At 41.6% G+C, this 26,364-nt stretch overlaps 1 protein-coding gene across 1 annotated transcript in view; it reads left to right on the top strand.

The window, feature by feature from the left end:
* Positions 1–26,364, top strand: part of HUNK (hormonally up-regulated Neu-associated kinase) — a 92,301-nt gene that overhangs the window by 3,864 nt on the left and 62,073 nt on the right. Inside the window, exon 2 of the mRNA XM_074983447.1 lies at positions 25,848–26,140. Within this exon, the coding sequence (XP_074839548.1) occupies positions 25,848–26,140 (293 nt within the window). The remainder of the gene's footprint in view (positions 1–25,847; positions 26,141–26,364) is intronic.

Here is a 26,364-nt window from a genome sequence, read left to right as displayed (position 1 = left end):
GTGGCTGGGGTTGTGCTTCAGAGTAAGTGAAGAGAACAGGGCAATTATTGAGAGAGAGCCGCCCTCTGTCATCCCGTTCCAGCTCCTTGCAGTCTAAGGTTCAAGAACACCCAAAAGGGCATAAGTGACAACCTAAAGGGGCTGTGCCCCTTTAGGTGCCAGTGGAGGCAAGGGGCTGGCTGGTAGCTGGTGGGGGGAACAGTGTAGGTGCCTGGTGCCTGCCACGGGGCCCCCATCCCCCTCGAACTCATCGCCTGCAGTGAGGCAAGCAAAACAATGTGGCCCTAGCTCACTCTGCTCCTCCATCCACGTTACACGGCGGACGGGCAGGAGTGTCCCTGCCCTCTATTGGTGGGAAGAGGAGTCTTGTGGCAGGGGAAGCAGAGTGGGCTGGATCTGTGTTGCTCTGCTTGCCCCACCACTGCTGGTGAGTGTGGGGGAAGCCACTCGCCGCTTCCCCCACTACTGGTGCAGCTCTCAGCTCCATTGTTCCCCCAGGCTACATTGTTTGGGACAGCAGAAGGAGGTGGATGCTGCTTAAGGGCAGGGCAGAGCGGAGGTGAGGTCTTGTGTTGAGAGGTCGGTGAGGTCTTGTGTTGAGAGGTCGAGCCCTGGCCTTCCTTGGGCTCGGCAGGGGAGTCAGGTGGCTGGTTCCCTCCCTGTTGTACCTTACCAGTTGGTCCTGAGCAGTAGGGTTGAGTTCCTGGCTATATTAGCTAATAGCCACTGATGGGCCGATGCTCTGGGATCTTGTCCAATTCTTTTTTGAACCCGGTTATGGTTTTGGACTTTGCAACATTCTCTGGCAGGAAATTCCACAGGTTGATTGTGTGTTATGTGAAGAAGTACATCCGTTGGTTTGTTTTTAAGCAGGTGGCCTACAAGTTTCATTGGAGGAGCCCTGGTTCTTGTGTTATTTGAAGGCATAAATAACACTTCCATATTTATTTTCTCCACGCTATTCATGACTTTATATGCCTCCATCATGTCTCTCGTTAGTTTTAGCTTTTCCAAGCAGAACAGCACTAGTTTTTTTAAATCTTTTCTCCTAAGGAAGCTGTTCCATATACTGAATAATTTTTATTGCCCTTCTCTGTACTTTTTTCCAATTCCAGTTCCTGCAGCAGTCAAACATGAGGTCACAAATATTAGAAAGAATGGTAACTACTTGGCTAGTCAGTACTAGGAGCATTGGTGGAAGACCAATTAGGGCATGCTGACAAAGAGCAGTGTAATTTCTCTGCCCTTGTTTGAGATAGGGATGTTAATACAGTTAACTGGTTAAACAATAGCACTTAACTGGTTAACTGTTTTAAGCTAGGACCTACCCCCCAGCCTCACCACAGCTGCGGCAGTGAGGTTCTACCAAGGTCCCTGACATTGTCTGTGTCTTGCCAGCCACCCTGCTGCATCTGCGGCTGTGCTGGCCTAGGGGGGCTGGCCCCCAACTGAGTTAACTGGTAAGCCTAATACTTACCAGTTAAAGAAACTGTTAACATCACTAGTTTAAGCCCATAAATTTATGCTTCTTTTCTAGCCAGCTTGTCAGTGGAGAACACCCAGACTGGTCTAATGCAGAGCACTTCATGATTACTAAAACCTCATTGAACCTAATGAACTAAATTAATCCCTGGTGTAATTCCAAGAGACCAAAGGTGTATTGGGCCTTTGCATACAATGAATCTTGATAAAGTGAATATGGTTACAGAAACAACAGTCAGGGAGCTTTGACTCTCTATTGAAATGTTATGCTCTTTTGGGGATAAAACTGTTTTACTACGTTTGAATGGGGCCCAATCTCTCTGGGTGCGTCTTAGTGCTGCAGTAATGCAAACAAATGCAAACAATAATAAAATGAGTGAAAAAAAAATCCAAAAGCGTTTTCTCTACAGTTGTTCAGAACAGGTTTGACAGCTTATTTTAACCAGTCAGATCACGGTAAGCAAGTGACAAAAGTATAATGTACTCTAATTATAGTGGTACTATAAATGCAGCTATCGTTAAGATTTTCATAATTCCATTATAAATGTCTGTACTCAAGTTTTTAACTCTAGCTGTAGAAGAAATTTACGGGCTGAAATTTAATGTGCAATGTTCCTGAAACTCACAAAGGGAACAATAATAGGGTTAGTGATTACTATGTTGTAGGAGTGCAAAAAAGTCCTCCCTTGCTTTCCTCTGTTATCAAGCCTGTGCTTGGGCTTCAGTAACAAATACTTCTAATCCTTTGCTTGAAAAAAAACAAAACAAAACCCTACACTGCATTTCCCTCCCACCTCCCTTTTTCTGGACTGTTAGTACTTCAGTCTGTTAAACAACCCCTTCCCCCCACCCCAAAAAAAGACCCACTGTTGGCCTCCTTGCCTCAGCTTCTAGTCTCACAGTTTCTCTGTTGTCTTGAATAAGAGTACTTATAACAAAAGAAACAAACAGTGAATGTGTAGGAGAACTACCCTTTTCAGTTACCTGGGCTAGTGTCCTCATCTGTGGACAGGCATGTTACTTCCTGAGATCCCCTGCACAGGTGAGCAAGTCATAGATGGGCTGATCCTGCACTATGGAAGTCATTGAGAGTTTTTGTTGCTGACTTCAGCGGTCACAGAGTGAAGCCTGTAGTTTCTAACTGATGATTAGAAGACCTACCTTTCTGCAAGCCTATTTGTTTAACTCCTGTAGCTTCTGGATAAACCACAGCATAGGAAGACATGGTGGTGGTATCTTAAGCATGTTCTGTCCTGTCCCCTAAGGGGCCAAGTATATTCTGTCACAACCTCCCTGTTAATTCCTCCTCACCCTTCTCGAGTATATCAGTGGCCTCCGAATTTTTCCTTTTTTTTTTTTTTTTGCACCTGTCAGGCCTCTACACCTCGAGACTGCAAGTTGTCTTCTGGGACCAGCATCTCTCCTGCAGCCCAAAACTAGACATGAGTTTCTTTTGAGCCAATCAGTGCTGCCTTCGGATTAGACAGAAGTACTGATGTTCAATGTTCACGGTGCATCTTTCTTTAGAGGCTGAGCATTCTGCTCCTCTGGCATTCCGCACCTGGGCTGACTTCTATCAAGGAAGCCTGTAAAGACGCTGTCCAAAAGTCATGTGAACCTTTGCCCAAGTAATTGGAATGTTTGTTCTGGTGAGAATTTGAGTATGTTTTGGAATACTGGAGTTCGAAATACAGGGAAAATTCCTAGGATATTTGTCGTTTCAACTTGTTTCTGGCTGAAATAATAAAATAGTTACCTGAACTTCTCTGGACCAAAAGGCTTAATTTTATCTATGTCAGTTCTTTTATATTTACTGTTTGCCCTGGAAGCAAAAAGCTGCAACAGCGTTCCCTTTCAGGTGCACACATGATGCCAGAACTGAACTTCAGCCCTGGCATGGAGCTGGTGGACGTTCAACTCTCTTGTATGTACTCTACTGAACTTCTGATGTACCTTTCAGCCATCTTACACAGAGCTCACAACAGGCCCTGAAGCCCTGACTAGAGCATGAGGTGGGGAAGACAAACACTTGATTTCCTGGACTCCTTCGTTCTGTGTGTGAGGTTTTGGGAAGGAGGTTAAAGAAAGCACCTGCATGAATGAAATTGGGAGGGCCCTGGGGAGGAGAAATAAGAGTGAAGGGAATAACGCCGAGAGGAATAGGTCAGTAAATAGTGAAGTTTTATATAATAAGTAGTTTCTTATTATGTCAGTGTCCATTCCTATGTGCACTGTAATATACTAGAAGACTGGTTAATTTTTTTCTTTCTAGAAGCCTTAATCCTTTAGGGCTGGACTCTGCCAACTTTATATTGTTTAATTCCTTGGGAATTGTCAATGACTGCAGTGGGACAAGTTGAGGAGTAGTCCTATTCAACATAAGATACCAGAATGTTGCCCTAAATGATTAAGGCTATGTCTACACTAGCTTGGAAGATCGACCTGCTTATAAAATTGACCTCTCAAGGATTGCAGTCAACCCCTGTACTCCTCTCGAGATGTGGGTAGTAAGGGAGGTTGATGGGAGAAACTCTCCCATTGACCTTCTTCAGTAGGGAAGGCCAAGTAAACCAAGTGCGGATGCATTGATTCTAGCTACACACAATTGCCATAGCTAGAATTGTGTGTCTGCAGTTGAATTACTTAGCTTAGTGTAGACATAGCCTAAGGGCTCAGTATTGTACTCCTTACGCAGATCAGCCAGCCAAAGCCACAGTGAAGTTAATAGGAGCTCTCTTTAGGCACGTAAGACTAGCCTTTATGTGACAGTTACTTTCTTGATTTCCCTTTGCCCCTCCAAATTGCATTTCTCATTGCTTAGCAAGAAATGTTTAATAAGCATGACACCTTATTAATTTCATCATACAGCTAAGAGGCAATGTTGAGCTGGGTCTGGAGTCTGGATTCAAATGCAGGTGTTCTGTTTGGCAGCACAGAGCACTCCCACTGAGCCCAAAGACCATTGTGTAACACTTTTTAGCTCATGTAGATTTAAAAAAAATCATGCAGGGCTCAACACACACAGTAAGCTGATCTGTGTGGGCAGACGTGCTTTGCAGGTGGAGTCCCACTGACTTCAGACTGGCTGAATGCTGGACTGAAGGTCTTCCCATGTGGACTAGTTTGCAGGATCGTGGTTTTTGCTGCCTTTTTTTTCTAAACTGATATTTTTCAGGCCTGTTATTCATGATGCCGATTAATGCCTTTATGTATTTTGGAAAAAGAAATTGACAATTAATTTTTGTTTTGTTAAGCAGGCAAGGGCACAGACTTAATTTCAGTAAAAATGCCATACAATGGTGAAGTTTTAGTGCTAGTACTTAGTGGCTGCATTGGCACAACCTGAGCCCATTACACTCATTCAAAATTACAAGTAAATTAAGGTGCCCAAGGAGGTATGATGTGGTAGATCCTAACAACTCTGGAGGAGTTAATACATATTATTGTTTCATAAATTTATGTACTCAGACATTACATTTTTGTATTAATTAGTCCTTAGCTAAACTCAGATGCATTGGGTTTTATAGCATAAGATCAAGGCTATACTGAGTGAGTGCTGTTACCTCTCCTCATTATCACTGGGTGTTTTAGAGATCTTCAGGCAGCCTATCATGTATTGTGTACTTTGGGTCAAATCTTAGTTATCCTATTCCATGGAGTTGTCTTGCTGAAATTAATGGGACTACAGCTGTGAGAGAAATAAACTGGAATTTGTCCCATGCTACTTGCAAATACTTAGGCACAACAGGGTAAATTTAGATTAGATTTTACAGCTTTAGCTGTGAATGTCTTTACTTTTTGAGGGTTTTAGGTCAAATCATTTACCATACTTTTTGTGGTTTAAGATTCCTATATTAATAGGCATGTGATTTCTTTTCTGCTTTTGGGCAAAAAAAGACTGGTTATGCTTAATGCAAATAAATGCGTTTTTGCTGAGTATATGAAACTATTGAATTGATATTTTTTTCCATTGCTGTTAGATGAAAATAATACAGCCTACGGTCTGAAAAGTTTGGGGGAAAGTGTTGATTTGTAAGATTGCTCAGTTTGGATAATCTTAGTTTTGGATTTGAAGGTTAATTTGGATAATCTCAAATTCTCAGTTTGGAGAAAGCAGTCTGTTAGTAGCATGCTCATTTAGATTTATTCTTAAAATTATGGTGATGTAATTGTTAGCTATATTGTAATTCAGTGAATGATGGGAAACTCACATTTTCTCAGGTATTCTCAAATTCAGTAGATTTGCAAAGTTACTATTCTTTATGGCATTACTGTAGACAGAAGAGCTATGCCCCTTTGAAAGTGATTGAGTGAGACTGTACTTTCTATAGATTGAGGAGATTGGATGATCTATTATGTATTCTAATAAATTATATGAAAGCATCTGTATCATATAATAACACTATATTAGGGCTAAATAAGGTTTTGGATTTGAAGGTTATATAAAGAAATTTGAACTGACATTACATTTAATTTCATTCTGGGATAGGTAGGTCTTGGCACTAGTAGTTGAAGAAATTTGAGTGACTTGATTCCTCACCCACTGAAAAATCTATTTATCAGTTTTTTTAGAACAGGGATTCCCAGCCTATGCATCAGGAGCCAAACATGGGTTGCCATTAGATTTTCTACAGGTTTCCAGCTGGGTGGCCCTGAGTCGCATGTAGCTTTTTAAGGAGCCATTTGCAGCTCCTGCCGCTGACTCTTCTGGCTTCCAATCCCTGCCATGCAGTGTTGAACTGGAACTCCATTCAGTTGGCAGGAGGAATCCAGCCATTGAACCAATTAAAATGAGTCCCATTTCAGCAGGGCAGGGCAGGAATCTTCCCATGCTACAGATGGGGGAAGAGAGTAGAAGGGCAGAAGGGAGCTGTGCAGAGGAGGCAAAGGCCTGGAGAAAGAGCAACGGGTGGCAGCAGTGGTGCTCGTGTGAGGTAGGTGGGGGGCATTTTGGGGCTGCGAGGGGTTTAAGCCTGGGGATGGGGGCCAATCAAGATATATTAAAAAAAAAAAAAAAAGTTTCCCAGGGAGAACCTCCTCTCTCCCTCCCTCTCTCCCTCCCCTCCCAGGTTTGGAATTGCCCTGGGTCACAAAGTCTTACTGAATTGTCAAAATGGGCCACTGTCTCAAAAAGTTTGGGAACCACTGCTTTAGAGTTACTGTTGATTGTAAAAGATGCATTTTTAGGTCCTGGTAATCAAGTGTTTTGCATGACAATGCCAACTATTTAGTGGGAAGTAGCTACTAAAAATATAGTGTGCTAGGTTCTGCCATAGAGGTAAAATGACTAATTTTAGAAATAGCCTTTTCACTGGAAGTTCTGTTTTTAGAATACATTTTTGTAGCAAACAGGTGCTAAATTGTGTATTTTAGACTCCTAGAAATGCAGGGGTGGGATACGTGGGAAGAACAAGCACTCTGCGGAGAGCTGGAAATTCCTATTAACCCTCAGCAGGTACTCCTTGAATGAAGCAAGTATTTGCAAAAAGCACCTGCATAGCTGGTCCTGGGGAATTTGTCATCTGTCAGTGACTGATTATTCTGCATACAGTTAACAAAATTACATGCTACTGTAGCAAGTACATTCTCTTTTGAGCTTCATGACCTGCTTTACCTTTTGAAGTGCTTATGAATGATTGAAAAAAGCAAATAGGGAATAGTACAATTCCAAATCATCTTGGTTGGTGGTGAGTCAGAAGCCTTATTTGGCTGCCATAGAGCCGAAATGATATTCGGTCAGAGAGGCAGTTACACTGCAGATTGTGTGGCTGTTCTAGGCCAGACAAGGAAATCATGTGCCAAGAATTTATTGTGACTGAAAAACATAGGTTGCTATATTAACATTCATTTACATTTCAGTGTGTGGGGATACTTAAAATGTAGGGAGATTTAGTATAATGTGAGGGTAAGTCTCTGTCTCATATCACCTACCTGCACCAGCACCCCCGTCCAGTCCTGAACACTTGAAGAGTCTGTATAATGCAGCCAGTCGTTTTCTAGCTGAAACAGACAGAAGAACATAAGAATGACTGTTCTGGGTCTGACCAGTGGTCCATTTAACACAGTATCCTATCTTCCGATAATGACTGGTGTTGGGTGTTTCAGAGGGAATGAACATGACATGGTAAGTACTGAGTGATCCAGCTCCTGTTGTCCACTCCCAGCTTCTGGTAGTCAGAGGTTTAGGACACCCAGAGCATGAAGGTGCGTTTCTGACCAGTATGTCTAATAGCCATCCGTGGCCTATCCTTCTGGAACTTGCCTAATTCTTTTTTTACCCTGTTAATAGTTTTGGCCTTTACATTATTTTCTGGCAGTTATTTCCTCGGTTTGGCCAGGAATTTTGTTAAGAATTATAGAATCATACAATCATAGAATCCTAGGGCTGAAAGGGAACTTCGGAGGTCATCTAATCCAGACCCTGTCTAAAGCAGCATCAACCCCAACTAAATCATCCAGCATGACTCTGTGAAGTTTGGGGACCAGTGCTTTACCTGTTCGTGATGACATTTTTCATGGTGTGTGTCTGCCTGAGGCTAATGTTTTGAGGAGAAATTTTAAGCCAAAATGGTTCATCTGCTTCTGAGGACAGAGCTGGGGGAGAATGTTGTTTTCCCTATTATGACCCTAACAGCATCTCTGTGTCCAGAGGGAACTGCCTCACTGATGTTTGGCAGTGAGCATCACCTGGCCTGACTGCCTACTGTACACTAGCTCACCAGTGGGGGAGAACACAGCACAGCATTTACACCAGGCAGCATGGCATCCACACCCATCCAGGGAAGAACCTGTATCTGGGGAGACATGTCAGAAGAATATACTTCAGAAGTTCACTGAACTATGCAATGGGAGGTGATTCCCTAAGTTATCCTTCACCTGAGAAGACATGGAAAACTAGCACCTTGGGAATCCCTGTGGGGCTCCTGGGTTAAAGCTAGTCAGCCATCTCTGGAAAAGGAAGATTGGTAAGGAAACCAGCTTGAACCAAAGACTGTAGCTTGTTAAGCGTAGGTATTATCCATTAGCAAGTGTATTTTACATTTGTTGGGGTTTTTTTGGTAATCCTTTCTGTCTTTACCGTGTGTATTTGAATTCATTTATAACAACCTCCTTTTTTTTATTCTTGTTCAACTTTTTAACTCGGCCAATCCAGTGCTTGATTGAACTGAGGTGGTTGTTAATTCCAGCCAAGACAACAACTCATAGTTTGCCTCTTTGAAAGACCAGCAAACTTAACCTTTTGTTGTTGCGCTCTCATAAGAGCCCTGCTTTGCTCAGTCCTCTCCGAAGGACTCAAAGGTGGGACAAGTAACAAGCAGTCCTGTAGCATCTTAAAACCTAACAAATTTATTAGGTCATGATCTTTTGTGGGTAAACCCATTTCAGATTATAATCTGAGGAAGTGGGTTTTACCCATGAAAACTCATGACCTAATTCATTTCTTAGGCTTTAAGGTGCTACAGGACTGTTTGTTATTTGTGACACTGCAGAATAACGTCTGTCCCTCTGAGACTATTTACCATCAAAGGCTGGAGTTCATTAATGGTTATCTGCTAGGCAGGGTTTCAGGTGGGAGAGCCATGAAGAGTTTGTTCGTATGGCAGAGAAGTTGGTGTGTCAGGCGGTTCACACATATGTTAGGGGTAGCAAAGCTCCCACTGATGGAGGCTGAGGGAGGTAACACAGTGTCTCTCAACTCCCAGTAGCTTGCCACAGCCATGTTAATAAATTATGGCGAATATTCTTTGAAAAGTGCCCCCCTCTTTGGAGCAGGAACTTGAAATTTGATGGGGGGGATGGCACAGAATTATGTACCTGACATAAATGATTGTGAACCACTCAGATACTACAGTGATGAGCACAACAGAAAAGCCAACGAGGAAATTATTTTTGTTTTCTTCGGAGCAAGATTTGTGGTATTGGGTCACATATACATTAAATTTGAGGTTAAAACAAAATAATGAACAGTTTCTCTTTAAGTGCCATTCTGTGCACAGAATGAAGCAGAGGTCCCGTGGAGCAAATTCTGTGTGATCGTGTAATTTAAGATAATGCAGATGTGCAAGGTGACCAAATTAAGGTTCACTGACAATCTTAATTCTGCTTAGGTTTTTTTAGTGTTCGATTTTACAGTTGTAATATACTTTTAATATTGTTTTCTTGTATGTAATTATTAAGATTATTATACTGCCTATGTAAATGTAACAGCATCATGTAGCACTTTAAAGACTAACAAAATAATTTATTAGGTGATGAACTTCCGTGGGACAGACCCACTTCCTCAAGTCTGGAGATATAACATTTCCAGTACAGGACTGACAGTGTTATAATACAGAGCTCCAAAAAAAAAAATTGAAATAAAAACTGACAAATCAGATACACAGAACTGAAGGGGGGCAGTGTTCTGTGTATCTGATTTGTCAGTTTTTATTTCAATTTTTTTTTTTTTTTTTTTTTGGATCTCTGTATTATAACACTGTCAGTCTCTATGGAAAATATTATATTTCCGGATCTGAGGAAGTGGGTCTGCCCCACGAAAGTTCATCACCTAATAAATTATTTTGTTGGTCTGTATTCTAACAAAGTAAACAAACCAGCAGTCGTGTGGCACTAAAGATTAACACAGCTACTTCTCTTTTACTACGTAAATGTAAAATACTTTATCAAGTAATCTTATTTATAATACAGTTTGAAGGATTTTAAATCAAGGTTGTAGTGACTTCACTAGGAGTTTTGTTTGCATGAGGACTGTAGGATTTGGCATTTCATCAGCACAACGTGGCATAACACATGCTATGGAGCATTTAAGGATTTTAACATAAGGCGGGATAAACGCTATGCTGCTGATGTGCAATCACCTGTTCATTATTTCTTACGTAATTACCTGCTTGCAGTAGATTCATCTGCAATGGATTTAACAGGTTACAAAGGAGTACAAAGTTGAACTCTTCCCTCTAGCCCCCGTTGTTCTGGGTTTCATGTTTGGAATATGTTAAATGGCCTTTAATAGTCAGAGAGGCTGCTCCCTATTCCAATCAGTCTTCCAGGAAACTTGTTTTTAATATTTTTCAGCTGTAGCTCTCACATGTTCTGCAACGATCTGAACTCATGCACATGTGGCAGTTGCTTATCCTATTGAGATAATCTGCTTTCAAGTTTACATTCAGCAGTTTTAGAGGCATTGCTAACAATGCATGTCGGTAGTGCTTGCTTTTCATATATACCATCATAATTTTTGTTATTGGTGGCAAATGGGGCAGAGGGTGGGGAACAGCCAGTGTTTAGATTTAAATTGATACCAGGTGTAAGTTCTTTGTGTGATTCTCACATCTGGGGTCTTGTATGTGTTCTTGAAAGCTTTGTATTTTTAACACTTTTAATGACGTGTAAAGCTGTGTGCCTGCTTTTGGAGGCCTGTGTTCCCTGTAAATGTCTTGTTAATTAAAATGTATCCTGCTTTCTCTGTCTCAGAATAGGCCTTTTTCATCCCTGCCTAGTATATGCTCTTGAAGTTATACTTTTGTTGTTTTTACACTGGTGAGTGGTGGGATGCTACTGTTTATCATCATAAATTTCTGAAGACATAAAACAACTCAGTTACTTCCCTTGCCTTTGTCATTTGAGAGTTGTGTGGTGAGGGTGGATAAAAATCAATGATTTAAAAAAATAAAATCAGATTTTTTTAAATTTATCATTTAAAAATAATGTTTACAATTAAATTTCATCACAAACATGCTATACCTGGACTTAGTCTCTTAAAAATGAATCCGTGGTTCTAGTCTGTCCAGCCTAAATACAAGCTCTTGCTTCTTGAAAGTTCTGGGCTTTCAATTTCTTTTTCTTAGAACACTAAAAAGTAACAAGTACAAAGAAAGAAATAAGCTGGATAGAATTGTTTTTGTTCTGTGCTTATGAGGTGGTAGATCTTGGTCAAACATGACAGAGGAGTCATTTAAGACACTGGAGAATGTCTTCACTACCCAGCATCAGTCTAGTCAGGGTGGATTTTCTGGGGTTGGATTTCGAACGCCTAGTGGGGATGTGCAAAATCGAACTATCAGGGTTCAACAGTTGACCTCTGTACTCCTCAATCTTGCGAGGAGTAAGGGAGGTCAATGGGAGAGTTTCTCTTGTCAACCTCCCTCAGTGAGGACAACCAGGTAAGTCAATTGTAGGTAACTGCACAATTGCTGTAGCTGAAAATGCATATCTACAATCAACTTAAAGGTCTAATACAGACTTAGCCACTCTCTTAAAGACAGAGACAATGTATAGGAAAGATGGAGGCAGCATGGAAAGGAACAGTGGAGTGGGACTGGAAAGAAAAAAAGTATGATTCAGCATATACAGCTTGCTATATTCCCCCCCGTCCTCCTCCCCCGCCTCCTCCAACACACACTTTTGACACAGAAAAGCTGTCATGGCTTCTGGGCATAAGAGACATCCTCTCTAGGAATATTTTGTAGAAATTTGTTCCCTGCATGAAAAAGGAAAATTTGTCGTATGTAAGCAGTGCGAGAAGAAGATTCAGGGTCTAGCTGCAAGAATGAAATATCTTCAGGAAAATTGCTTATTGAGAAAAAATGTGGATGAGGACATGGATGTGGATGAGTGAATCAACGGGTTAGTAACTTTAATTCACTTTTCAATTCTTCAAGACTCTCTCTCTGCCTTAGTATGTGTGATTTTGATAAATTCTCAAGCTGTGCCTTGGATGTAGCTAGAAAAAAAGTTTAGTTTAGCTAATCCTTATGGTTGGTGTAATTAACTAGGTTTATAATCTATAACTTAAGTATACAGAACAGAAAGCTGAATTAAGAGGAATGTAGAGTTGCCAGTTGCCGCTGTCATTTCTTTATTTTATAGTACGTAATAAATACATGCGCTTATTTTGGAACATCATGGCTGCCACAGACCATAATGGTGATGCCATAAATCTATTCCTTATTTTACTTCAGCCTAAATCTGCTTTCCTAAGGGTACACCATTCTGTGTGGCTATGGCTACAATATAGTTCCTATTTCAGGATACAAATGTGTCCCGAAAGAGCAACTCCGCAGCTAAACACTGCACTCGAAATAGCAGCACTATTTTGAGCCCGGTGTTCCAGTTCCAGTACCCCTCATGCGAGAGCTAATGGAAACTTCGAAATAGCCAGTTATTTTGAATTTCAGTTCCATGTGGACGGCACCAAGTTTGAAATAAGTTAATGTGAAATATTTACATAAATTATTTTGAGTTACGGCTACATTGTAGCCATAGCCGACTTGTTTTCTCCAAAAAACAGAAATACCAGTGAGTTCAAGGGGACGTACTCTAAAATTAAACGCAGTGGCCACATCTACATGAGAAGCCTCTGCTGAGAGACGTAACTGTCGGAAGGGATTTCCTGGCAAAACTGTCAACAAATCACATCTACACATAAAAGCAGATCTACAGAGCAAATTGCTCTGTCAACAGAGAGCAGCCAGACTGCCTGGCCCTCTCTTGACAGAACAGCTGACTGGAAGCTCCTTAAACAGGGCTGCTTGGTGATCTGGAAGCCCTCTCTGTCAACACAAGGGCCCCAGAGTGTCTACACAGCTGTTTTGTCAACAGAACACTGTTGAGAAGGGTGTTATACCTGAATGGGGAGAGGTATAACACTGTCAGAGGATGTGCTGGGTTTTGTTGACAAAGTACATTTGCCTTGTAGACGCTCCCCGTTTTTTTCCAGCAAAAGCCTCGTTTTGCTAGGAAAAGCCACTTGTGTAGATGTGGCTAGTCAGTCGTAGCTTTCTAGGTAACTTGATTTAAATCCTTTTTTTTTTTTTTTGGTAATTTAAATCAGTCTGCCATGAGTATGTGGTTATCCCAAATGCAAGGAAGTGGAAGGTAATAGTGTATATCAGAGTTTCCCAAACTTTATATAGTTGGGACCCGTTTTTTTTCAGTACTTTTGTGACCCAAAAATATAAACACATATAGAAAAATGAATAAATTTTCACTGTTTATTGTTTATACACAGTAACAACATATATACATAGTGATAATTTGTATATTTTCTAAGGACCAGTACTCTTTTTCCAAGGACCGGTACTGGGCCATGGACCACACTTTGGGAAATGCTGGTGTACAGCTTTTATCTTCATTATTTGGGGATATGATGTAAAATTTCTAAAGTAGCCACTTTTACCTGTTGTTCCAAACCATCCTGTAACAAGCGAACTGTAATAGTCTGTCTAAAACTGAGTAGTCACTGTGTTATAGAAACAGCAAAATAAAAATGCTGTTCTTTTTTTTAGTATAGAATCAGAAATCTTACTCCTTTGGAAAAGGTCTCCAAATGAAGAGAATAGCAAAGAATAATACACAAGGGGCGCATCTACACTAGGAACTAACGTCAAAGTTAACCTGGAAGCTAAGCACTACTTCGAAGTAGCCAGCAGAGAGGCTACACACGTTCTCCCTTACTTTGAAGTAGGAAGCCCAACTTTGAAGGCCTTACTCCATTCCCAGGAATGGAGTAGTGCCCTACTTTGAAGTTCAACTTCGAAATAGGGTGTGTGTAGATGCTCTTCTTCGAAGGTTTACTTCAAAGTAAGGAACTTTGAAGTTATTTTTGTAGAGTAGATGCACCCTAAGAGTTGCCTGTTGTATTCTTTTCTTATATAAATCTTCCGTGTTCTGTGTGTGGTAACCATGGGCCTCTGAGAGACAAAATATGTAATCATTGCACTGCCCTGAAATACCTCTTCTCTTGGTTCTCAACATCTGTAAATTTACTGTCACTCAAGTTAAAAGCAGAAGCATTTGTTGCTCCAGTAAGTTGAAGTTTTCCTCTAGCAAAACTACAAAGGTACATCAGTATCAAAGCAATTTACATGAAGGACACTGACTTGTCTGCATTCCTAGTTACACATTTCATCACTGAAATGTGAAACTGGGGCAGGTTAATATGTAACAGATTACAAGTTCATGAATGTGGATGTTAGAAGATTAATAAACTGGGACCCTCATTTGAGGGTTTCTGTTAACGGAGCATTATTATCTGGTATCCGTTCTCCCATTTTTGTTTTCCCAGATGTAATCTGAGAGCCTCATCCATCTCACTGTGACAGACAAAATTGTCAGCATTAAAAAGGCAAGTTATATTTTATCAGAAACAGCTGCATAGGGTACGGTTCATTTGTGACCCAGGCATAAATGACGCTTTGCAGTATTTTAGACATAGCTGTTTTATGTTCTTAACAACTTAAAAGGGCCATGTTTAGCTCAGGAAGACCTCTGTTTTGTAAGTGTCACTCTGGCTTTCCCCCGACCAGTCTTGTAGCCACCAGTTTGGTCAGCACAGAATAGGGACCACACTTGCCTTAACAAGTTTTCCGTCTGTCATAGGGATCACATGTCATTCTCCATTCATCTGTGTAACAGCTCCTGAAAATTCCTTTCTTCTGACTTGATTATACTTTATGGCCCAACTAGCTTTCTTGCTGAGTGACAGAGAATATTATAGCAATGTGAGCTTTACGTTCGCTATGTGGGTGGGGGGTGAAATCCTTTGAAAAATATTCAATATCTGGAGAGCTATATTTGATGAACACTTCAAATTGCCTGGCAGATCATGTTGTTTCAGACATTCAAGTATATATTTACTCCTCACTCTACCTGATCCAAACTTTAAGGCTGGTTCTGACTGGCTTGTAAGGATTTCTTGCACAGTCTACACTGTCATTTGTCTTGGTCTCTGGCCTTCTCCCTTCTCTACCTCTGTTCATCTCTGCCTAATCCTGCTTTACTTGTGTATAAAGCCTTAGATATCTGACAGGTAAAAGTTTGCTTGTGCCACTGAAGACACCATTAGTGCCACCGCATTCATTGGTTGACCAGGAGACACTGAGAGGTCGATGGAATTGGCTTCTCTCTGTTTAAGATGGCATGGCTCTTTTCCATAACTGTTGGAGTCGTACTTGTCAGGGGAGAGTCACTTCATGCCTCTCCTACCCAGGTTTGTAGTGTAGCAGTGCAAAATACTGCTTTTTAGTTTACCAGGCCATACACTAGCTATCTGGTACCAAAATGTTGCAACTCAGTGCTCCTGCATTAGATCCACACATTCCAAGATATTTGTTAGTCCATCAGATTGGAGACAAAACAGGCAAGTGTTTATACTTGTGGACAAGTCTGCTTTTGGTGATTGCTATGGGCCTATCTTATCTCTGATTTCCTTGAACAAAACAGCTAGCTTGTCAATAGGGAGAATGAGGAGTTGGCTAGCTTGATACTTCTAAAGAATGTCTGTAATTTCCTCAGCAGTCGTAAAGGGACAGATGCTAAAAACATAAACATGTTTATTAAGGATGCTTGTTAGGGAAGACATGATGCTATGTGTAATGGTTGAAAAATCCCGTAGAAAACTTGAGTAAGGGGATTCACAAAATATTCCACTTTAAAACCTACAGACACAAATAGTCACTAATACTTTATGAACTGGGTGCTATAAACCCCAGCGTATTTGAGCACATGCCTGACTTCAAGTCCAGGCGTGTTCTTACTGATTTCATTGGGTTCACAAAAGCTCATGACCTAATACATTTGTTAGTCCCTATGGTGCCACAGGGATGCTTACTATTTGTGAAGGTACAGACTAACTTGGGCTACTCCTCTGAGGCTTTTTATCTGCTTAAAGTTAGGCATGTCATTAAATACCTTACTGAACTGGGGTCCTGGGGCAAGAAATCTTGCCTTGATACCGCAAGTCTGAATTCCATCTCTTGAGAACAGAGCAGACACAGCCGGATGTACACTGTTGAGATCTTGGCACCTTATCTGAAAGGATTTTTCTTTTTTTATTGAAACATTGGCAATGTTGGTCAATTACAGTAATGGGTTTGTTTGAAAAAACCCTTGAATCTGCATGTCTGCCTTTTCCTCTGAAAGAGGAAACTGAGCAGCACATAACTAAAGACACTTACTGAGCCTAAGCAGTCTGCTAGAACAAATGGCAGATAGTAGAGGTTTAAGATCTAGGAGACCAAGGTCCAATTGCTGCTTCTGATAAGCCATCCAGGCATGCCATGTTACATCTATGTCAGCCCATTTATGTCGTCCCTGAAGTTTCTTCTCTTATGTTGTATTTCTTACTTAGTATCAAATCCTACATTGCCTAATTGGCCCTTACTAAAGTAGGCCTTCTCTTAATTCTGTGGGAGCCCTGGTATAGTAAAAGAGATCAGGATTGGACTTTGATTCTTTCAAATTTATCTTTAGTTTGCAAGGTCCCTGTCCCTCAAAGGCATGTCTGCACTTTTACAGGATCAGGGCCTAAGATGGCACCTGTTTTTTCTTTTGGTAGACTCTCAGGCATCTCATCTCAGGACCCTATCCACTATACTCTGAGCCCAGCTCTATGGCCCGTCCCTCCAAAGATATTGTGTTCCGCAACCAGTGAAGTTTGCTTCTACTGCTGTCAATTATATCTTCCTGTCTGACAATCAAGCCTCGTTTTCCCATATGCTAGTACTGTGTGTTGCTGACCAGCCACTGAAATATTTTATAAGAGGTTCTACTTATTTTTTAGGGAAGAAAGATAGAAGCTATGTCTACACTAGCACCTCCTTTTCGAAAGGGGGATGCTAATGAGACACCGGGATGTTCAGGATAGCATAATGATGTGCACAGCTCCTTTTCACGGGGTCCTTTTCGACATTTCTAAGTGTGCGGGGTCCTCTCGAAAAGGATCCCATGTAGATGAGCCAAGCACGATCAAAAGCGGCACTTTCGAAGTCCTGCGGCTGCCGTTATGCTAATGAGGCACTGCATATTCATTGCAGTGCCTCATTAGCATATTCCAAAGTGTCTCATTAGCACCTCCCTTTCACAAGGGGGGTTCTAGTGTCGACACAGCCAGCATGTCTTAACTCAGCAAGTCTTTGAGGCTTATCATGTAAAATCATCCCAGACAGAGCTTTTGGTGCTAAAAATAGTAGTGACTTCTAGCAATGTTGTTTGTATTTGAAGATCAACTCTGCATTGGCTTGTCTCTTTTAAATACACAAACAAACCCTTTTTTGTTAGCATCCTACTTTGTGATGGCATCCAACATTTAGTTTCCCACCAGCAAGACATTTCAAAGATGCCATGACTCAGATTCTTGTTGAAATAGGGATGTGGTTTAGGCTTAAAGAATACAGATTTGTTTTTTTCTAGCAGCAAGATCCTAGCATCATGTGTTGTGTAGACAGAACTGACCTAAAGAAAAATCCATCTGAAGACTGAATCCCATGTCTAACAGAGCTATTGTGCTTTCATGTTAGCATGGAACAGTAAGGAAAATACCTACCTGCCTCTGTGAATTAGTATTGGCCTAGAAAATATCTGTCTTCCATAATAAAAGCACTAAGTTTGGCACATAAATTTTCCTAATCACTGTTTGATTCAAGAGGAAGGAAGCAAGTAACAGCTGGATATAACAGTGGCTAGTATGCCCAGAAAAGGGGCAGAGGGAATGGCTTCCTCACATGCATCCGGTGAGCACATGGAAATTCCTCTTCTCCAATGCTATATAAAAGCTCTGCTGTTGGGTTGGTGTCAGAGAACAGTACCCTCTCTCTGGGCAGCATGCTTCCCTCCCAGCCCAGGAAATTCTGTGCTGGGATTTCATTCAGGAATCAGAGAGAGTGGCCCAGGATAAGACTCTCTTTTGTTGGACTCTGTACTGGCCCGAGATGAGATGTTCTGATGTAGGGGCAAAACGTTTTGAGCAACTGGGCACTGCATGTGGAATGCCAGAGTAGGGGAGATCAGAGGCCTGTCTGTAGGATAAGGCATTCCCCAGGCATAGCATTTTACCAGGAGCATCTCGCACTGGGGGAGGCTAGGTTGGGAGCAGTGTTTCCCCTAAATGTTTCCATTCAAGGGGTGAGTACATTTTATGCACACCAAGACGTGCAGAAGTGCACCAGCAACAGAGAAACATGCTGCCCATTGTAGGTGGCTTTGGGCTGTGCATTAATCTGCTGGACAGTGCTCGGACCTCTCCTGGGTGGCTGCCCAAGTGCCCAGCTTACAGGGAACACTGGATAGGAGGCAGGAAAGAAAAGCTGCTGCTGCTTTGAGTGTGCAGCATTGGATGCATACGAAGCTGTGAGGTATGGCAGGGTCACGTCAGAGAGCCCCTTCAGGGTGGGAGAACAGCCCAAAGAAGGCGAACAGGCCCACTAAATAGGAAGCGGAAGGCAGAAGGTCAATCAGTAGCAGCTGGGAGGCAGTAGAGGGGCAGATTGAGGCCAGCTGGCTCCACTGCTGGCTTAATGAAGGCCTTTTAAAAAACCCTCCACAGTTGCAATGTAGGTGAGGTGAGAGTGGGAGGATGGGAGGAGAGGGGAAGAGATGGTTGGGGAAGAAATAGGAAGAAGAGCAGAAACCTGAGGGGGAGGCAGACCAACTCCAGCTCAGAAAGAGCAGGGGAGGGAGCCCCAGGGGGAGCTCCCTCCTACAGAGGCCCTTAGCAAAGCCCCAGGGCGTGGGGGAAGGGGGTGAGAGACTGAGCCTAGCTGTGGCCTGGGTAAGAGTGGCCCTTCCATTTAAGACATACTCAGTGCTAGGTTACTGCAACTCTTACACAGTGTACAGCTCTCACCAAGGAGGAGCGTTTCTAACAAAGAACTTTTGGGTCAAGTTTGTCCCTGACATAATTCCATTAAGTTCAATAGAACCAGTTGGGCTAGGGATTAATTTGTCCCCCTCCACTGCCACTACATGCAATCTTCATTCAGTACATGCTCAACACAGTATTTTATTGGCACAATCCAGATAAGCAGAGCTTGCTCATTTGATGTGTCACTGCACCGTACAAACTTCAGGAGAGCAATTGAGCCTAACAGTGTAATTTTGGGAAACTGAACACTAAATATGGTCTGTTACTCATCTCTGTATCTTGAAACTCACAGCAACATAAATCCATTTGTTTATTTACATGGCAAAAATTTAAAGAAAAGAAGTGTGGAATGGCAAGAGCTATTGTTTCTACCAGTTCACTTTAAATTCTCTTGCTTTATTTATTGCAGTTTCTACTGTAGTACAGGCTAAGGACTCTGAGCAGGGCACCATTGTGCGAGGCACTATGCAGAGAACACAGAGAGAATCTCTGTCTTGGAGAGCTTCCAGTATAAGGATTGGGAGAGAAAATAAAATAAAACAAAAAGTCTTGACATGGTTAAATTTTAAAACCTTAAATTTGTTAGATATTTAAGTAATATCTGGGGCAAATGCTTTTTTTGTTGATGATTGGGTGAGGTTTGCAGCGTGGGGATGGAAAATGGATGGCAAATATGCAGTCATATTCTACTTACTTTTACTTCAGTAAAAATGAATTAACCCCATTGTAGCAAATGGGATTGTTCCAGATTCTCCTTCATTTAACTGAGAGCAGAGCTTGGTCCTTCAGTTGTCTTTCACATAGTGCAATATATGGATGGGGCAGGGTTGGAGGAGAGAAACATTTATACTCCTTCTATAAAATATCAAAACACACCCTCATGGGAGGAGATCCTTGCACAGCCCCTGCCCCAATAGGCAGCTTTCTTTCAGGAAATGAGGAAACACAGGAAGGAGAGCAACTCAGGAGAAACGGGCATCATGAAAAGGGGCAATGAAAACAAGGAATGGGCTAGAACTGAATGAGAGATGGAAGAGCTATGACAAACTTGTATAGGAAATAGAGATGTTAACTGGTTAACCAGTCAGCTTTACCCTAGCCCAGTGCTTCCCAAACTTTTTGGCATCACGTTCCCTTTTTGTTTTTTGAGAAACACTCACACCTTCCCCACCTCTTCTTTACCATCATCCAACCCCCCATCAACAACAACAACAAAAAATTAAATTTGTAATTTAAAATAAACACAAAATCTTGGTATAAAATTTTTGTTTCATATTAAAAATAAGCACAAATAGGTTTTCTTGGCCCAAAAATTTATTAAAAATGTAATTTAACATCAGAAGTAGCAAAAACAAAACTAATTTAATGTGAGGGATGATGCTGCATCTTCTTCATGAGTTGGGAAATCCTGGGTTTGAAAGATGAAAGTGCACAATGCAACTTGTTTTTGACATCCAGTCAATTTCTTCATTTCGTTTTTAATGTGACTGAACTTGAAAAGCTTTTTTCACAGAGGTATGTTGATGAAAGTGGAAGACTAATACATAGCAATTCTCCAACTTTTGAGTACATTGGGAAATATTTTATCCAAAATTCCTCCAAGTTTGAGTTTTCAAAATTGTCTTTTGCCCTCGAATCATATTTTATTTCGAGTGCTTGTTCTTGCAATATTTCTGGCAATGAATCAACATCAGCATCGAATGGACTGCATATCAATTTATGAATGGGGTTGCCAGAAAAGGTCTGGAAAATAGCGGATGAATTCATCAGCAAGGCAGTCCAGATGAAACACAGTTTTGTTCTTCACATCCTCTTTACAGTGGTCTTGGAAACCTTCACTTTCAGCGAGTGATGAAAATGTCAGAAAAGACTAAATGTGAGTCTTCTAAGGTTGTGTCTGATGTTTCCAAAGTTGGATTTTTTTTCATAAATGTTTTGATGTCATTTGTGGAGGGAGCACAGTGAACGCGCTTCCAGAGATGCTGGTGCTACCTCCATTTTTGCAGGAGGTAACACCAGCACGGGCTCTTTCTTGGGGTGGGGTGGGGGATTGACGGGGCAGCTGGGTAACTTCGCGCCCCGCCCCCCGAATTTGTTCACGCCCCTGAGTTTGGGAATCTACGCCCTAAACAGAGGAGGTTTACTGGTTACAGTTAATTGGTGCGGGCTGGAGGCTGCCACTGTAAGTGGGGAAACACTTCAGCCTGACCAGAGCAGCTCACATCTGCAGCAGGAGGGGGCGCTGTGGGCTCCCCATTTGATTGCTTAACTGGTTAAACTTAATGTTTAACCAGGTAACTAATTAAATGGGATTTTACATCCATAATAGGAGAATATCCAGATGATGCCAGAGTAGGTGTGTATTTTCATCTTTTATTCTTAAGTGTGTGGAGGCTTATTCAAACACAGCTTTCTGAGTAACCAATATGGTCAGTTCTTTTCTTATTTTTTTCCCTCCCCTCTCTCAGTTGCTGGTTTCATTTCTGCTAATGTTACTTCAGTGAAAGCTAATTCATCCTTATTCTCAATTTATGTCTTTCTCTTTTTCTCTCACCTCTGTGGGGTTATTGCTTAAAGAAAAGTGCTCAATGCCTTTGTCGTCTCCTCTACATCAGCCACGGCTCTTACACTTTTCATCACAGGCCATATACAAGAGGGACAACTAGTGCAGATGGGATGGAGCTGATAGGAATTAAATGTGGAGAAATGTAGCCAGAATGAAGGGCTGAATTTCAAAACAACCCTATTGCTGTTTGGATAGATGGTCTGATCCAGCACCTGCTGAAGGCAGTGGCAAAGGTCCAGTTGACTTTAGTGGTGCAGGATCAGGGCCCGGATTCCTAGATGAAAGTGAAAGGATATAACCAAGTTGGGAATCCCACATTCACATGATTTTCCCTGCCCCCCCACAGCAAATATTGTGAATGTGGGAGAGGTACATGTGCTCAGCAATGTGTCTTTATACAGAATGAATTAGGGATGACTTACTGTTATGGGTGAGAGATGACTCACAATGTGGCTCAGACAATAGATTTATGTTTCACGTGGTTAATACTTTACATCCGTCAATTAAGAAAAATGCAGCATCTTTTCGTTTTCTGCAGATGTTGTTTCTTGTTGGTATGATACAAATCAGCAGATAATCTTTCTATATTCATGAATTTGTTTGTCCTTAGCTGAGTAACTCTCCTAGCTTACTGTTTGAAATAGTTTACAGTAGCGCAGTCTCTGTGTTGTTGCTCTTTTCTCATTAGGTAGAGGATATGCTTATTTCTTAGTGAATCACCACCAGCTTTTAAAAGTAGTTAATAGCCGATTTCCTTGTTACCTTACCATATAATAAAATGAATTTTTCTTTCATTTGACTAGTCAGGAATGTAGCTTCCCAGACATTATTCTTCTCTAAAAATTCAAAGCATGTGTGTATCATAGCACAGATTGAAAACTAAACTACAAGCCATTGTCGTCAAGAAATGGGCTTACAGCTCTTCCTCAATAAGGCAGAGTGTACCAAATTTCTGTTCGTATTTTTTCTTCAGAGTTAAAATAAACACTTATTTTATATCCATCCTTATTATATAGTGTGAAAGCCCCTGTGGTTTCTGCCACATATGTTCTAGTATGCTGAGGAAAAAAAATTGTAACAATAAGGCATTCCTTTTGCAATCATTACAAATAGCTCCCCTTATACCTTACCACCACCCACTCTTAATGTGAAAGTAACGTGTGCTGTGTAATATTTTCTGGAGCTCCAGGCAAGATGCTGTTTGTGCAAGCAAGTGAGAGCAATAGCAAGTAGAAAGCATTTGCTGAAATGTTTGTAACACAATGGCTGTGTTTCTACGTTATCCCAAAACTTCAAAATGGCCATGCAAATGCCCATTTCGAAGTTTACTAATGAAGTGCTGAAAATACATATTCAGCGCCTCATTAGCGTGCCGGCAGCCTCAGCACTTTGCAATTGCCATGGCTCGCAGCCGCGCGGCTCGTCCAGATGGGGCTCCTTTTCAAAAGGACCCCGGCAACTTTGAAATCCCCTTATTCTATCTGCTGTTAGACGTTAGCCATTGTGATGCTTGTTAGGGTGGTCAGGGTTGTGTGAGTCACCTCACTACCACCTGGCCTTCATGTGAGGAGGCCTTGTCTGGTCCTGCTGTGGATCACTTCCTTAACTTCATTGGCCATGGTCAGCACAAGCAAGTGACTCACAGGCCTCTGCAGGCCTACTGTCTCTTTGCAGGTCAACAGTAGGCACATTCCAAGCTCTGAGTCCCCTGACCCTCGAGTGTCAAGTCTTTGATCCCTGGAAGACTCACAATAATCTCTTCAGTAAAAAAAAAAAAAAAAAAGCAAGTCAGGAAACTCTTTTCCACTCAAACTATAAGCCATATGCCAATCCAGAAAAACAAGGTTATACTATATCCTAGGCATTTCTGGACTGTCACATCATTGTACGCGAGAGCCAAATACAGTAATTTAAGTTTTGCATAGTTGTCCGTAATGGACTTTAATTTTTGTCTTTTTCAGGTACAGTAAATATTTCTGATTTGTGCCATCTTGTTGTAATTCCTTGTCTTTGGCTAGTACAGGCACGTCTTTGCATGTCTTTAAACATACTCTTGACAATGGTGGGTCTTTGGCTTATCCGTATCTCTTCCAGCAGTTGGCATCACAAATGAAAACCCTTGACTAAATGTAGTTAGTTTCAGTTCTTGAGACCTTCGCTTTGTTCATGGTGAGCTGGTTAGTTGCCTCATCTCAGAGGAACGCAGCTGTCTAGGTAGCTTGTGAACAGAGAGGTGACTTGAGCGGAGGGCCCGAGCCTGTTTGTCTATTTATACTAGTGCTTTGATTTGACACTGGGAGCAACTAGAGGATATGTTCTTGTCTTTGTTTCCAGTGATTTTATGTGATCTATACATGTTATAGTTTACTTGTTGCCTTAATCATTAGTCCCAGCTTCCATGAGTTACAGTGGTTTAGTTGGCAGGCAGTTCAAAGCATGAATTACTATGGCTAGATCATCATCCAGAAGGAGGGATGGACATAGTTGCTGGTAAGCTGGGGGTGGGAAAAAGATAGTTTTCACTCTTATAACTCTCTGGATTTATGACTGATCCAATAAAACTCAGATACTTATCCTGCATTGATTTTTTTTTTTTTTTATCCTGCTCTTATTGCCTACGTCTACACTAGCAAGTTTTTTTGAAAAAGCTGGGGCTTTTTTGAAAAATCCTGCAGAGCATCTACATGCAAACTGTGTTCTTTTGATACTAAAGCAGAAGAATGCGTGCTTTTTCTGGTGGCCCTCTTGCTCTCCCAGAGGAGGAACAGCACCTGTTTGTGAAAGATTCTTTCAGAAAAAAAGTGTGTAGATGACCCAGGGGCCCTTTTGTACCTCACGGTGCTGGATTTTTGATCCCCAGTCTCTCCTTTTGAAAGAGCACAGGCTGTGTGGACACTGTCTATTGAAAGAGCAGATTAATTTTTTTCAATTTCCTTTGTGTGTGGGCATGCTTTCGAAGGACTGCTGTAGTGTAGACGTAGCCAGTAGGACTACATGAGGCAAGAGTAGTACACATGGAGTTGCTTGTGGCTCAGAGGTAGGGACACAGTAATGCTGTTTGGAGCAGCTGTGTGTGACTCTTTGGTGGTAGAAAGCCACATTCCACATGCCTGCCTGAATTTGGCCCTGTGTAGACAGGAAACTTTTAAGTAAACTACACAAAAAAATGTCATGGAATAACACAACCTCCCCCCCACCCCCCAGTTTCTGGAAAATTGACAAGTGTTGTGACAGCAATGGATAGCGAGCGCCTTGATTTCAGAACATGAGTTAAAAGGACTCGTTGCAGAGGAAGTGTAGAACATGAGGGAAGGACTAAGCATAGCTCTTTGTTGTTCAGTTGACATATGTTGTTTAATCATTGACTGCTGGTACTGATGACTTGGAAATCTGCAGCACCATGTCTAAACGTGAAAGCTTAGGAATTAAATGAATAGCTAAACACACAAGGCAACTAAAGGGATGATTGTGTTTTTACTACAAACTGTTTAATGAACCCGCCAACACAATAAATAGAACCAGTGCCTACCAATGTAAAAACAATGGCATCATAGAAGGAATCGAATGCTTTTGTTTGTGGAAGTAATTGAGGGAGTGGTTTTAGGAGAATATTTTTAAAGAGAATGTCAAGGTTCATCAGAGGCTGGAAGCGGTGCTCTCTCTTACATTTTTTGTAGTAGCTGACCAGTTTTCTTTGGTTAACATTTTTAAGAAACCTGTGCTAGAATTGTGACACCTTGAAACCTAAGCCCGATGCCATAAACATGTCAAGGACACTTATCAAGGTCACATTCATGGTTGCGTCTATATCATCAAAAACTTTTTAGTAAATAGACAAGAAAAAGACTGAAGTACAGTGTGCTCAGACTAAGCAGTCACGTTTCTTTAACAAAGTGCCTTTTCCCCTTTGATAGCCATATCTTAGCAACAGCTTTTGCCTACCTTTCCATTAAAAGGGCTGGGAAAGCAGTTAGGTCTCTCTGGGGGTGTGGGTAGGGGAGACCAGCTATTTATTTCTCTGGGAGGGGCTGCTGTGCCCCAGCCAGCTTATCAGTTTGTACTTATAGCCCTTGAGTTATTTGGAGGTTATTTGCACAAGGTCAGAGCCAATAAATCATCACTATGTCTGAGGTTACCCATGTCTCCTTTGTTTCTTATCAGGTGGCAGTGAAAGTTATTGACAAGAAGAGAGCCAAGAAAGACACCTACGTCACCAAGAATCTGAGACGAGAGGGGCAGATCCAGCAAATGATCCGACATCCCAATATAGCTCAGCTGCTGGACATATTGGAAACTGAAAACAGCTACTACCTGGTCATGGAGCTGTGCCCGGGGGGCAACCTAATGCACAAGATCTATGAGAAAAAAAGACTGGAAGAGCATGAAGCACGTAAATACATCAGGCAGCTTATTCTAGCTGTGGAGCATCTTCATCGTGCTGGGGTCGTTCACAGGTAAGGTAGACAGAGCTGCCTTTTGAGAATTTGTCCAGAAGCATTTAAATGATATTTATTTTTTTACAAAAACCTTTGATATGAAACTTCCTGTTCGGGTATGTGGCTAGACTTGGTTTTCTTCTTACCCTAGACAGTGAACGTCTGTCCACTTGAGACCCAGCAGAGTTCTTAAGTATGGGTGTGTAATTTAAATAATCACAAGTAATCTCATTGGTTTTCAC

The sequence above is a fragment of the Carettochelys insculpta genome, chromosome 1 (genome assembly GCF_033958435.1).
Source record: "Carettochelys insculpta isolate YL-2023 chromosome 1, ASM3395843v1, whole genome shotgun sequence".
Taxonomy (NCBI): Eukaryota; Metazoa; Chordata; order Testudines; family Carettochelyidae; genus Carettochelys; species Carettochelys insculpta.
This window is presented reverse-complemented; position numbering and strand designations above follow the sequence as displayed.